General features: G+C 35.5%; 1 protein-coding gene across 4 annotated transcripts in view; it reads left to right on the top strand.

Annotated features, from left to right (window-relative positions):
• EFCAB11 (EF-hand calcium binding domain 11) overlaps positions 1-15,454 on the top strand; it is a 122,465-nt gene that overhangs the window by 41,753 nt on the left and 65,258 nt on the right. The window contains exon 6 of one of the 4 annotated variants that reach the window (XM_025042141.1): positions 13,916-14,044. The exons of 2 other annotated variants lie outside the window; for them this stretch is intronic. In XM_025042141.1, coding sequence (XP_024897909.1) covers positions 13,916-14,042 — 127 coding nt within the window. In that variant the 3' untranslated portion in view covers positions 14,043-14,044. Of the gene's footprint in view, positions 1-9,597; positions 11,346-13,915; positions 14,045-15,454 lie in introns of those variants that run through there. One more of the 4 variants, XM_015599619.2, reaches the window with a different exon arrangement.

Raw genomic sequence — 15,454 nt, 5'->3', positions numbered from 1 at the left:
AAACAAGCTCCATATTTGCCAAATAGCAAAAGAGCCTTTATTTGACAGTGTATATTTCACTTTTGTGCCACTGCTGTATCCAGGTAACATTTTCTTTCATGGAAAATGACAGTGTCTTCCAGGAGTGAGTGAGTGAGAGTGTGTGTGTGTGTGTGTGTGTGTGTGTGTGTGTGTGTGTGTGTGTGTGTGTGTGTTTTCATATGCATGAAGTTTTAAAAATGAAACTTCATCTCAGAATGATCTTTGGTTTTATAAAAGTGGAATATTTTTTATGGTTCTGGGGTTGTTCATCATTTTAAAACCTATTAGTCGTAGCAGGTCAGCTTGAGAAATGAGGAGTTTTACATCTAACTTAGACAAAATATATCACGATAGTTGGATTTGAAAATTGCCAGTGAAATTGTGTTCGAATGATTCTCAAATTTGTTTTTTAAGGGAGAGCTTTCTCCTTTATATGTGTATTCAGTAAAATAGAGTTATTCAAATTCTAGGAGACATGTAGGAGCGTCAGATTCACGCATAACGCAGATATTGCTCTGTTTGTGGGGCTTTTACTCCTAATGACTGACCTAATGTGTTCTGTCTCCTTTTTCTGGCTGAGAGAAGGAATTCTATTTCATAGGCATTTTATTCAGTAATATGTTCATATTGCATTTCACCTCTTACTATTTCTCAGAATACAAGAATACCTGTGACATATTGAGATAGCTCATATCATTGCTGGAAAAGTACATGGTAATTTGGATAGAAAAAATAATGAAATAGCTTTAGCAACAGAATATAATTAAATTAGGGCCTAGTGTAAAAATAGTGAAAGGATTTATTTTTAGTTTTTAATGGATCAGATCAGTGTGATTAAAATATGTAAATTAAATAACAGCATTCACTTCAGTGATCTTCTCAGTGACATCAGCTCTCTCTAAAAGTTATAAGTATTCCATTTTCTTCTACTCTCCCCCATTTTTAAGTAAACCCAGTATGAAAGGTTTTGAATTTGCTAAAATAGGGAATGCATTTTTTTACAGTTGTAGAAGCCTTACAATTGAGGAATTTGACATCGAGTAGGCATATATTTATTAATCCATTCAGTGGTTTCTGAGCACCTACTGTGTAGCTGGAACCTTTCTGGATGCTGAGGCTAGAGCCATGAACAAAGTAAACAAGGTCCCTGCTCTCGAGGAGCTCAAGTTCAGTTGTAAGAAGGTAGGCAATAAGTGCGTGAACAGGTTAGCTTCAGATAGCATTATTAGCTGCTATAAGGAAAGTAAACCAGAACAAATGAGAGAATGAATGGGAGGGGAGGTTAGGGAAGGCATTTTTGAGAGGTGACCTTTGAATAAGACCTACATGATGTGAAGCTGACTGCCATCTGGGAGAAGAGCCACCCAGAAAGAGGAAAAGCAGTTGAAAAGGCTCTAGTGTGAGTATAAGCTTGGCAGGATTGAGGAATGAAAAAGAAAACCAGAAGGTGAATTGCAGTGAATGAGAGGAAGAGCTAAGGTGAGATTGGAAAGGTCAACAGGGGCATGACGATGCATTAGTCATGGATGCCACCCATATTACATATTGTATATTATGTCATATATTTCATACCATATTTATGTTGTGTTAATATTAATTATGTAACCTTCTATAAGGTTGCAGATATCGTAAACAGGAAGATGAAGGGTTAAAGACAGACGTTAGGATCCTCAAGATGTGTGGGTTTTCTGAGCATTCCCAGTACACAGTCATGTTAGTGGGTTGTAGTATCCTTTCTTGGATCCCCACCATCTTTCCATGTTTGATTTTAATTATCAGTTAAATTCAGTTCAAAAAATATTTCTTGAGCCCATGCTGGGTCCAAGAAACTGATGAGTCCGCTGGGCTGTTGTAGACGGATGCAGCAGAAAATGTGACAGACTTTGGAGACTTTCCTAGATTCTATCTATCATTTCAATCAGGGGTCAGCTACCTTTTCTAACATCTTATTCATCCTTTGGTTATATATTGCAAAATGGTATTAAGGACCAAATATCTAAATGTCAGTGATTTGTAATGGTAGGTAGTCTTCAGTTGTTCCTCTTCATTGGAGACACAAGACATGAAAAAATAATTTTGAGGCCTGTGTATGCATCAGTCCAAAAAGGATTTATCATTTGAATACCTCTCTTCTGGAGGAAGGAAGTTGTTAAAAATTAACAATTTAATAAAATGCACAAAAGCTTTAAAAATATATATTCTTTTGAATGAAGCAACACAGATTTGTAGACTGTCCTATTATTATGGTTATGACGCAAGGTGTCCGATTTCGATGAGGGAATCAAGAAATGACATAGACTATCTCCTTTCTGTGTGTTTTCAGACCATATGTCGTCATAATATACTGACTTAAAATTTCCACTGAATTAAACTTTCAAATGATTTATAAGACATTGAAATGCATTACTAAGAGCACTTATTGAAACTTCCTTCAGAGATAATTAGTAAAAAGATTTTGTTATTTAAAAAAAGGCAATAGTTTAGGTTTCATCCTGGCAAAAGTAAGTTCTAGAAGCCTCTCTTTGATTTGCTGCTAGTAATTCCACTCTTTTGATGCCTGTTTTGCTTTATTCTTCCTAACTCTCCCTGATTCTATTGTTTAATAGGTTTTACTCCCGTTTAGAATAAAACCGTGGAAGCAAGCGCTACATTTAGTATCTCTCTCCAGGCACAGCCAATGCCTCTTGCCACTGGCCTTGTTCCCGGGGTTCTGGAAAAGAGCTGACAGGGCCTGAGTGTGGCAGGACACATGGCTCGCATAGCTTTTGCAGCTCTGCTGTTTTTCTGTACATATGTGTGTGTGCGCGCGCGTGTGTGTATAGATATATGAAATATTGAAGGCAGGGGGAAGAAATCCATATATGTTCCTCCCAGATTAAGAAACAAAACATTCATTCCAAACACTGTTCAAGCCCCTGGGTACCACTGCCTGATTGCCTTTCCCTTCCTCTGCCCCAGAGAGAATTGCTATCCTGAATTTTTAAAATCATTCATGTGTATCTTTATATTTTGTGACACAGGTTTATGTATTTTAGATAATACATAGTATTATTTTGTATATTTTTAAACCTCATATACATGCAAATTGCTTATTCTCTTATCATATTTTTAAGACTTGTCCATCTTAATATGCATATCTTTCTTTTATTTTCCCTGGTGTATAATGTTCTTTTGGGGTTTAAGGGGGCACAATAACTAGCATTCTCTTTTAACCGTCTAGAATAAATTGAGAAATAGACATGTAAGAGAGTAGTGGATAAAAATATCAGCTTTATTTGTGAGATGGCTCTATTGGAGGGGTGGGCTTGCTAAACACAGTCAGAGTTAAATAGATTTATTCTTCTAGTTACAGGCTGTGTAGTTAGCCTGGGACTCCCCCCATGAAGGCTGTCCTTGTAATATGGGGAGCAGAGCACTGTATATGCCCCCCCAAAGTCAGGTGGCCCTTGTGAAGAAAAGGAGGAGGGGGCACTAATTATATAACTCATGCTTCTAGGAGGAATGGGTAAGGAGGTGGCAAGAGGCTGGGAATATTACTCCAGAAGAGGTTCCTCTGCAAGGAAATATAGACAGAGAAAGGGAAGTTTTTCTTGGAACAGTTTTTTTCCATCATATAAGTATCCCATAATTTATATATCATTCTCCTATTGATGGACTCATTTATTGTTATCGCAAATGGTGCTGCAGTGACTATTCCTGTCTACAAATGGGAGAGAGTCTGCAGGGCACATGTACATAGGAGTGGCATGGAAGGGTCGTAGCTGAGTATGTAGCTGAGTACGTAGCAACGTGACTTGCCTCCTAAGTGGTCTTTCACATTCTCACTTACAGTGCATTAGAATTCTTTTCCATCTGTATTCTCAACACTTACTGTCAAACTCTTTTGGTTTTGCCAATCTGCTGGGTATAAAATGGTATCTTATTGTCATTTTAATTTCCCTGATTACTAGTAAAGTTCAGCGTCATGTCTGCTAGCCGTTTGGGTTACCTGTTCTGTCAATTTCCTACTCATATTATTGGCTTGCATAAAAATATTGAGTTCTCTGTTTTTTTTTTAATATTGGTTTATAGGGGTTCTTTATGTACTCTGGATACTAGTCCTTTCTCATTTATGAGTCACAAAACATCTTTTCATTTTTTAAAACAGGGTAACTCTCGACAAATATCTGAAATACACACAAATAATTTGGAAATATCATGTCATTTTATAAATATGCCCCCCCCCCGACAGGTTTTAGAGAGAACTTTAGAAAAGAGAAAGTATAGGATTCTTCAACATGTCCGAAGTCTAAAATTATGTAGAGAATGTGAAGGATCATTTGAGCATAGTAATTAGAGGGTCTACCTTGTGATTTTCTGCCTGTTAGAATGTTCATATTATCCTTGAATAATTGCTAATCTTTCTTTCCTGTATTAGACTAGGCAGTTTGAACAATATTTCTGCAAGATTTATTTTACTTTTCAAATTCTTCGACGTTATAGAATTTAATGCTTAATGTTTAAACCATAATGCTTAAATTATGAGTTTTGGTTTCAGTGCAGTCGCACGAAAAGGCTATACTGCAAAACACCTCTGATCTACCAAAAAGCAAATTTATCCACCACTTGGAAACTCTTTTATGTCTAATAAAACTTTCTCATTTTAACAAGTTCCGTGGTAATGTTGTATTGCCACTTCATTCTCTCCTCAGAGCTTCTGGACATTATCATCGAAAGGCTTAAGTACTAAATGATTTTGCTAATTCTTGATACGAACAGTTTCTTACAGAGTCATAGACTTTCACCAGTAAGACTATCCTTAAAGAGCAATTGGTACAGTCTCTTACTTTACGCATGTGACACATGTGAGGTTAAATGACCTGCCCAAGGTCAAACACATGGGCGGCACAGATCAAGATTAGGATTCAGGTCTCGGCCTTGTCACAGTGTGCTCTCCATGGTAATGGCATCTTAGACCATTCAGGCTGCCGTAACAAAGTACCATAGACCCCGTGGCTTAAGAAGCAGAAATTTATTTCTCACAGTCCTGGAGGCTGGGAAGTCCAAGGTCTAGGTGCTGACAGACTAGATGTCTGGTGAGGACCCGCTTCCTGGTTCACAGACAGCTGTCTTCTTGATGTATCCTTGCATAGTGGAAGACACCAGGGAGCTCTGTGGGTCCCTTTTATAAGGGCACTAATCCTTATAATCCATTCTTGTGACCTAAGCAACTTGCAAAGATTCCACCTTCCAAATGCCATCATTTGGGGGGTTAGATTTCAATACATGAATTTTGAGGGAACACAAACATTCGATCTATAGCAAACGGATTACAGAAGCATAGCTTCATCCTCTGTTTTTATCACGGTGTGTATTTTACAACTAGATATCCTTGACTGACAGGTCTCAGTGCATTTGGCTTTTTGTCGCTGGCATCTTTTTAGTTTCTTAGTACTGAAGGAACTATTTACAATATTTCCTTAAATTACCTTTATGGTAGTAATGTATACTATTTTCCTTCCTTATTTTCAACTGGTGTTTACATGCTAGTCTTTCTAACAGGTTATATAAATAAGTTAAATGTTATGGTAAATTATTCCAAAATGGCATATTAACAGTTTACATAAATTAAAACTATACTGCAATAGTTTGAATCAGATTGTAGCAAGATGTAAATTTGTAAATGTGTGCAGTTAAGTTTTTAAATAGAATTTTTTCATGCATAGCTATCATTTATTTATTAGTGTGTTTAACATTACAATGAGTACATTTAATCCAAGAATTAAAATACCACCATTAACTCACATGTACCCACGTGCTCCTCTATCCTGTCTTCCTGCTTTTCTCCTTTAGGAACCACTATTCAGAAGTCAGTGATTATTGTTTCCTTGCTTTAAAAATATGTGCATACATGCATGCAAACATACGCACACAAGTACATGCAAACACACACACACGCCTGTGTATTTCCCTAACGTTTCACCTTTCTCATTTTAAAACTATAAAATTGAGTGTCAAATGTATGTAGTCTTTTGTGACTTACTTTTTTTCAATCAATGTTTCTCATATTTATCTCTGTTTTGTATATAATTATAATTTACTCATTTTAAATGTATATAACATTTCACTATATGACGTTACCGTAAATTATTCTGTTGATGGGCATTTAGTTTTTATTCTTCCCAATTCCATTTGTTTTTGCTATTACTGATAATACTGTATGAACAGTCTTTTATCGTGACTCCTGGTACACGTGTACAAGTGTTTTCTCATAGATATGTACTTAGGAGTGGAATTCTTGGCTTATAATGTATGCAAGTGTTTACTTAGATAGCGCCAAATAACATTTCTAAATCGTTTGTATTAGTTTGCACACCCACTGGTCTGTGTTGGACAAGCCCCGAATGTTGACTCCTGGCTCCTTCTCCTATGAAGCCACCAACTGATGCGCCAGTGCAGACATGGACGCTCACCCTCGGGGCAAAAGTGGCCGACTTCCCACTAACAGTTAGTGTCTCACCTCTTGGGGTTTGCCCTACCCCGAGAATATGGTCTGGCCCCACTATCTTTTTAACTCAGTGCTTTTAGGTAGCTTTGTTTTAGTGTCTTATCCAGCATTTTTGTCCCCAGTGGAGGAATCGATCTGACCATCCCCAAACAGAAACTCACATGAATTATTAAATATTTTTTCTCTCAAACTTTTCTTTCTAAACTCTTTTTTCCAGATATTGATTTATTGGGCAGAACATTGGATTTATTAAGTGTTGGTAAAGACTAATCACTCATTTGTAAGCGATGTGGAAAATATGTAAAATTAGTGATGCGTTTCTAAAGTTTAGTGATTCTGGCATTTTGGTTGTGCTGTATTTTCTATTGCTATTTGAAGGACATGCCTAAGTATTTCTAACCACTTACTGTTCTTCTCTTGAATATCATTTAAATATTTATTTTCATGCACCTTAAAAGCATATTATCAGGAAATAGTGATATAATTTAATGAACATGCCATTGAATCTCAACTTTTTTATTTCATCTGTTATTTATGAGAAGCAACAATACAATGCTTTCTGTTTTCATCGAGGTCTTATATTTAAAAATCACTTTTCTTGAACTTCAAGATTTATTTAAATGCACTGTTACTATATTTATACCTAGTATGAAATTAGTATATTTCAGTGTAAGAGTCGTCGTGTCCCCGGGACCATGACCAGGTTTGACGATTTGCTGGAAGGACTCAGCATATGATTGGACTTAAGGCTGCGATTTGTTATAGTGAAAGGAAACGAAGCAAAATTAGCAGAAGGAAAGGCTCCTGGGGCGCAGGCCCGGGGAAGTCAGTGCTAGCTTCCAGGGACCCTCTGTGGGGGAGGTCACACGGGATGTGCTTAATCCCTCCAGCGGCAAGTTATGACAACCCATGTGAGATCTTGCCAGCTCTGGAAGCTCAATAGAGACTCGGTGCCCAGGGTTTTTGTGGTGTGATCATGTAGGCAGTCTCTGCTGGCACGTAGCAAAAGTCCAAACTCCCAGAAGGGAAGCAGGGGTGCCACATAAATCATGTTACACAGTCTTAGGCACAATGATCCATTCTTATGAGTTAATAGTGGGAAACTTCCAGAAAACCAAGTTCTCAGATGCCAGCCAAGGACCATCCTTGTGAGCAGGATGGCTGTCAGGGCTGTGGTGTGGATTCTTTTCCACACATGGAATTATGGCTAAAGTTTTTAAAGCACTTACTATATGGCAAGAACTGTTTTTTATTTATTTCATCCTCACAATAATCATTTCATAAATGACAAACTGAGACACAGAGGGGTTAAGAAACTTGTCCAAGATTGCACAGCTAATTAATAGTAAATCAAGATTCAAACTCAGGCTTCAGAATCCATGATTTATCAAATGCTTTATTGATATTTTTTTTTTCATTTTTTCCCACCTCTTGGATAGGATGTTTTCATACGTTACCATAGAAGTGTGATTAAAAGAAATTGTCTTCATATAACCTCTTCTAATCTTGAGTGTTGTTTCATAGCTCATAATTTTCAAGTTTGGAAAATCATTCTAATTTTTGTATGCAAACCTTTCCTGATCTCACAGGCTTTTCCCAGCCTGTCTGTTTCTGGATTAGAGGAGCTGAATTGTTTATTTCCATCTTCCTACAAGAAGGCTTGTCTGGTCTTTGACCACAATTTAGTTCCACTATTTTTTCTGAAACTTCTTTTGGTCTCTTCTAAGATAGAGCAATTAGAACTGCAAACACAGAGGGTATCACAGGACCATGGTTTACAAACAAAGACAGGACAGCATTTTCTGTTTTATTTCCTCCCTTGTAACTCTCCTCATTACGTTAGCCATATTGTCTGCCTCAGTGTATTGGACAGTGACGTAGGAAATGGTCTTTAAGTGCCCCTGGATGGCCATCTGGGATATAGATGATAACTAATATAGCTGGTAGAGCTTGCCTCTCTGCTGGTGTACTTTAGATTTTTTTTTTTTTTTCCTGATTGAAATGGAGAGATCAACCATTTACTGTGTTCATTCCCAGGAAAATACATTATAGCTTCGAGAAAAGTTTGAGTATTAACACATGTGCTGAAATATGATACAGATGTTTAATGTCTTACTCTAATATTATTTTACTGTTCATAGTCACCTGTTTTGATCCCTGCCTAAGCTTGCTTGCTTCATTCCATAACACCTGTTCCCAAGAATATATTTACAATCTGTTGTCTTTTCTTAATAGATGGTACATATGTTAGAAAAAGATTGATTTTGGCCAGTGTCATTCAGTAAATATCTTAACAAGTCTTTGTTATTTTATTTTCAGCATTATTTTATTTCAGTATAATACCATAATACTGCTTTTATTTAAATACCATATAAGAAGACATGCTTTATGACTTAGGTATGATACTTATTTAAGTGTTCATGACTAGGAAACAAGTTATTTTTAGTTTACTTTAAAAAAAAAAAAAAAAGAATTGTAAAACTTTCAAACTACTGCCTGATGAAAAATGTCCTTGCATTTCTATAGGCTTGGAAAGCTTATATCTAATCATTATGCTTAAGGGGTCCGGAACATCTAGTTGTCTGAGACATTTGCTATCTTCTATTCTTGGTCTCTGCATTTTTGGTTCCCTGTTTAAACATTGCATCATCAAAGAGGCCTTTCCTATCCAATGTGAGTTCATCGCATCTCCCCTCCCCCAACAGTAAATCTTTAGTACCCAGTTTTATATCATTCGCAGCACTTACCAATCTCGGACATGATCTTTTGTCTTAGTTTATTCATTGCCCATTTCTCACACTTAACTAACTCTAAAGCTCCATGAGAGCATTGACGTCTGTTCTATCTTGCTTACTTCTGGGTGTTCAGGTGAGCGAGCACAAAGCATCTGGTCATTTAGTTCTTGTTGAATCACTCAGTGAATTAATTTATTAAAGACTACCAGAAAAAGAAGTTATTTACGTTAGATATGATCTTTGTCAAATCAAATGTTCATTGGGTTCCTTAAATCTTGAAGAGGATATCCAGACTGACCTTGGGTTTAGGTTGCAATAACTAAAAAGTTAATAATGTGTATATTTAATGTCTAGGCTTGATTAAGTCTTCTGATTCGTTGGGCTCTGAGGATTGTGTATCTGCGATAAACCATCAAATCTACAATAAACCAGGACTCCTGCCAAATTTCAAGATACCAAATACATACTTCCATCTTTCTGTGTCCATTGGAAATATTGTAAACACAGAAAAGTGTGGATAGTAATATAATGTAATGCTCGCATTTCAACTACCTAGCTTTATTCTGTCTTAACATTTGCCATATTTACTTTGGTTTTTTAAAGAATTAAAACATTACCTGCAGCGTTGAAAACACCTATGTATCCTTCTCTGATTCCTTAACCCTCTCTTCTCTGGAGAGAACCATGATGACCTATGTTTTGGTATTTATCAATCTTGTGCATGTTTTAATATGATTGCACAGATATTTATTCATAAACAATGTAATATTTTGTTTTGCATGTTTAAGTGTTCTATACTTGGTATCGTATTGTTCATAACCAGAACCTTGATTTTTTTCCCACCTAATTTAATAGTTTTTGAGAATCGTCATTTAGCTCTCAGTTTTCATTGCTATGTAAAATCGCATCGAAAGATAATTCTACATTTTATTTATCTAGTTGCCTGTGGATGAACGTTTAAGTTGTTTTCTGTTATTCACTATTTCAATTGCTGCTGCAATGTTTTCTTGTACTTTATGTTTGTACATATGTGTAAGAATTTCTTGAGGACAGTGCTTTACAATTTTTTTTCACCTTATTTCAGCCATAGACAATGAGAGTGTTTATAAAGCACATGTTGGTAAACAGAGAAGTTCCTTTAGGCTGAAAGCAAACTGCCCCCCTGACCAAGAAACTCTGGGGCTCAATACTCTGCCACGCCTGTAAAGTATCTGTGGCAGAGTTTGGGGAGCTGTGTGCTAGGGCAATGGTCTTTGTAGTTTCCTAAAAGCATTCTTAAAAACTGTGTACTTCCTTGTGCATTTTTACATTGGTAGCTAAAACTTCTCAAAGTAAGTTTAAATGGTTGCAAAGCATATGACTTCCAGAGAATTATAAATATTGACATTTAAAAATATAACTTATATCACTTTTAAATGTATCCAGTAGAATCTAAATACTATAGTGATTTGATACTTATCATTTTTCTTTCAAAAATATGTGAACAAGCTTTTAAAATGATGTGACAAATTCTTCTTTTACAATTTGAAATTTTACATCCTTTCTTTTTTTGAACACCTATTTCTAGTTTTCTTCCTCGGCTAAGTTTTATCTTAATATAATTTTTTTTCATCTTTTTGGCTTTCACAAACAATATTTTTAAATTAGGTTTACTAAGGTATAATTTACATATCATAGATTTCTTTGTTAATAGGTATACAGTCATTTGTGTTTTGACAGATACATACAGTGTGTAACCAGTACCACAATCAATATATGAAGAATTTCTATCCCTTTCAGTTCCCTCCCTCTACTCCCAGTCTCTGGCACCACTGGTCTTGTTTCTGCCCCTATTTTATTGCCTTTTCCAGAATGTCATATAAATGGGATCATACAGTCTGTAATCTTTGGTATTGCGCTTTTTTTTTTCACTTTACAAAATACATTTGAAATTCATCCACGTCGTTAACACGCATCAGCGGTTAGTTCCTTTTAACTACCGAGTTGTATTCTATTGTATGGATGTACCAGTTTGTTTATCCATTCAGCAGTTGATGGACATTTCGGTTGTTTTCAGTGTGGGGCAATTACGAATAATGCTGCTATAAACATTTGTGTTCAGATTTTTGTTTGGATATTTGTCTGCATTTCTTTTGGAATAATAAGTGTGATTTCACATGGCAGGTGTAGATTTTAATTTGATAGGAAACTGGCAAATATTTTTTTCTGACGTGCCTGATCCATTTTGCATTCTCATTTGCAAAATGTGAGAGTACCAGTTGCTGCTCATTGTTGCCGGCACTTGGTATTGTTAAATTTTTAGTTTTGTTTTTGTTTTTAGCCATTTCTACTAGGTGTATGGTGAATGGTATCTCATTGGGCTTTTAATTAGTACTTCCCTAATGACTGACTTAAATGATTGTTTCTTGTCCTTGTTTGCTATCCAAATCTCTTGTAATGAAGTATATGTTCCAATCTTTTGCCCATATTTTTATTTTTATTCTTTAAGTACTGAGTTGTAAAAGAGTTTTACGTATTCCAGATACAGGTTCCAGCCTGTGACTTTTATTTTCATTTTTTTAACACTTCCTTTTAGAAACAGAAGTTTTTTATTTTGATGAAGTCCAATTTATGAATTATTTTTATGATTCACGCTTTTTAAGAATCTTAGAAATCTTTGCCTAATGTAAGTGTGGTGGTTAATTTTATGAACATAGCTAGGCCACGATACCCAGTTATTGATCAAACACAAGTCTAGATGTTGCTGTGAAGATATTTTTAAGATGTGATTGACATTTAAATCAGCAGACTTTGAGTAAAGTGGGTTACCCTCTATAAAGTGGATGGGCTTCATCTAACCAGTTAAATGCCATCAGGGAAAAGACTGAGGTCCCCTGAGGAGGAAGGACTTCAGCCTCTAGGCTGCCTTTGGACTGGGAGACTGTACCATCAGCTCTTCCCTGGACTCTGTTATTTTGCATTGGTTTATTTTGTGCCAGAATCACAGTCTCTTAATTATATGGCTTTATAAGTTTTGATATCTAGTAGCGCAAGTCCTAGAGCTTTGTAATTTCTTCAGAATTTTCTTGATTGTTCTTAACTCATTGCATTTCTTTATAAATTTTCAAGTTCACATCTTTAACCACTATGTTCTACTGCCCCATAAGTAATATTACTTTTCATTTTAGTGAAATAGCCAAGGTAACCAAGCCGACTAACTCTAAAGCCTGTACCTTAACTACCTGCCTCTCAATGAACTGAATTATAGACAGATATACCTGGCATATTTTTATCATTTGTTTTCTTTTAAATAATTAACATTTATTTTTACCATTTTATTATTTAGTTCCCATTATTATTTTTCAACTTATTATAAACCATCTTCAAAAGAAAAGAAAAATGGAAGCAAATGATCAGTTTAGGATCAATTTGAAATACGGTAAGAAGCTTTGAGTATGAGGTCAGTTAATCTGAGCCCTTCATCTGGCTGAGCAGTTCAGTGTTCAGGAGAAGGGAGTCAGACAATAAATATTTTAAAAGCTATACTAGCAAAACTTAGAATAAGTGGAAACTGAAAAATTATTAATAGGCCAGATGTGAGGAGAAGACATACTAAGATGAAAGTGTGCACACATACATATGTCTGACGTTTCCGACAGCATAGCTTTGCTCCAGAGGGCTTCGATATGATGAATTTTGCTTAACATTCTCCTGTAACATCCCTATTTTGAGAGAGGGGAAGAATCATCACTTTTCTCTTTTTATAATTACAAAAAGCAAGACTGTATAAGATTATGGCCAGAGTGAGTCAAGCTGAGTATCAGGTAATCCTGAATCATAAACACGTCCACACTCTACTTAGAAATCATTATCTATAAGACTAGTAAGAGAAATGAGAGCCTATATGAGCTCAGCAGTGCAAGTTAGCCTACAAATTAGTTTTGGTAAAGGTGAAGTGTGCTCTTTGTGGTCTTCAAAAATATTTATTCAGACATATATATGAAAGAAAGTTTTGGTGTATGTAAGTAATTGAGGTGTTCATTTTTTTGTTTTTTTGCTTAGTTTTTTGTGGGAACTTTTTTTTGGCAGCTTACCATAGCTAAATAAATTAAATGCATTAGCTCAGAAAAATAGAACACAGTTAAGTTTAGTAAGTAATATGGTTTATGGGATTATACCAGAGTTAATAGTATAATCACTAAAGTAAATAAATGAGATGAGGAAGAGAATAATAACAGTTGTTATGGTACTGAAAGGGACCAACATCTGGAACAGCAAAAGCGACAAAAAGGAAAATAATAGGAAGTGACCTAAATTTCATAAAAGAGGTGTCTTTTTAATATCTTTAAATACAAACAAAATAAATAAGACAAAGACAGTAGACTAAAAAGAAAAATAGTCACGTGATATGAGTGTGTCCACCAGAGCTTAACAGAAACGATGGAGAATAGGAAAACATGGGGCTAAATATTGAATACAATAGCTACTGAGTAATGATGAAAGGACGGGAAGATGGGAGAATGTGTTTTGGCAAAAAGAATGGGCACAAGAGAGCAGGAAGTACAGTTTAGGTCAATCCAAATGAGGAAAGAAATAGAGGAAAATAATGCCAAGTAGACAATGTCCAAGGTAATAATGTATATTCTAATGTTATGCACATTGCTTAGCAACAAAAATTTTGTTTTTAAAAAAGAATGAAAAAGGAAGTACAAAAACCAATTAAAAGAAGAAAGAAACATATGTCCTGTAAAGTCATCAGGTACAAGGTGAAAATGAGAAAAGCCAAGATGAAAAGTGAATGTAGATCTCAAAGAAGGTGAAGGTAAATATTCACATTTGTTAATTGTCTCTTAGGTCAATTTATAAAACAGTTAGACACTGAATTGTAATAACCATTATAATAACTGCCCAAAGTAGACATATTGATTGCCATCAAAAATGTACTTCATAGTCTATAGTCTATATAAAGCACTGAAAATGGATCTAGATATTCATATGTTTTAATATTTTAAGAAAACATATTTTAATTCAGTGTGATAAAAACAAATCTGTGAAAATGATTATTTTTAAAATGTGGTTTAGGAAGGCATTTGGCAGTGATTTCTATCTTTCATTTTCTTATTTTGGATATAGATTGTTGCTTTGCACATATCTAATACTTTATTTAAAATATTTGGACAGTAGGTAGCATCCAACATGTTTGTAAAGTTCAAAAGTACCTTTATGTAAATAATAGCTTCTAAAGGCCAGTAGACACATTTAAAAATAAGCAAATAAATCGCTTCATCCCATACTCGGCGGTGAAAATAGAACACATTTCCAGTATATGAATTTAGATTTGACCTTGTAAACACTGAAAGCAATACAAACCCCAGATACCACAGTTACCACAGGGTTTATCTGGTAAAAGAGTACTGTCTCAAATTATTCTTCAGAACCATCTTTTAGTATGTCCCAACTGCAAACTAGAACTTTTCTGTTATTTGAAATGGTGGTGTCTCCAAGTCTTTTCCCCAACCCCTGCGGTAAGTGATTGGCATTCTACTGAGTTGGAATGAAAGCACAAATTTAATTACAAACACAGAAACAATGGAACAAAAAATGATAATAATCAGGCTCTTTTTATTACTGAGTTTTGGGACCTGGATGTTGTTACTCAAGATACAGCATCACAGTGCTTCCTGCCAATTAGAGTTCTTCCTGGTTTCTGTTTTGAGAGGTAAATTCTCTCGGAATAGTTACTCAGTATCTTAATATATGAAGGGGTACCTTTTAAGATACTCTGTTTTTGTGATAGTACTTAGAATTTGTTTGTGTTACATGCTGTTGAATCAGCTCCGACTCTAGGCAACCCTGTGCATGAGTGACGTCCACAATACCCTGTCCTTCACAGCCCTAGAATTTACTCACTGCTAAAGCTGAGTGCTTTTTATTAAAGCAGCAGATCAAAACAAGTGCCATACCCTCTTCTAGAGTAAAACACAATATCATTAGATCTGAGACATCATTGATTCTAGGTCACCATCATATTATGTGCCACTAATGAAAGAAAAACTTTGGCCCATTAAACTATGACACAATGTTAAAGGTACCAATAACCGTAAGATGCATCACAATTTTAGAGATTTTAAATTATGGGAAAGATATCCTGAGAATCAATGAAATAAGATAACGTGCACGTTCACCTTAAGTCCAAACATTTCATAGCCACCTTGATCTGCATTGTTTTCAG

Source organism: Pteropus alecto, unplaced genomic scaffold (genome assembly GCF_000325575.1).
Source record: "Pteropus alecto unplaced genomic scaffold, ASM32557v1 scaffold8, whole genome shotgun sequence".
Classification (NCBI taxonomy): Eukaryota; Metazoa; Chordata; class Mammalia; order Chiroptera; family Pteropodidae; genus Pteropus; species Pteropus alecto.
Note: the sequence above shows the minus strand (reverse complement) of the source record. Positions and strands in the feature narration are given on the sequence as shown.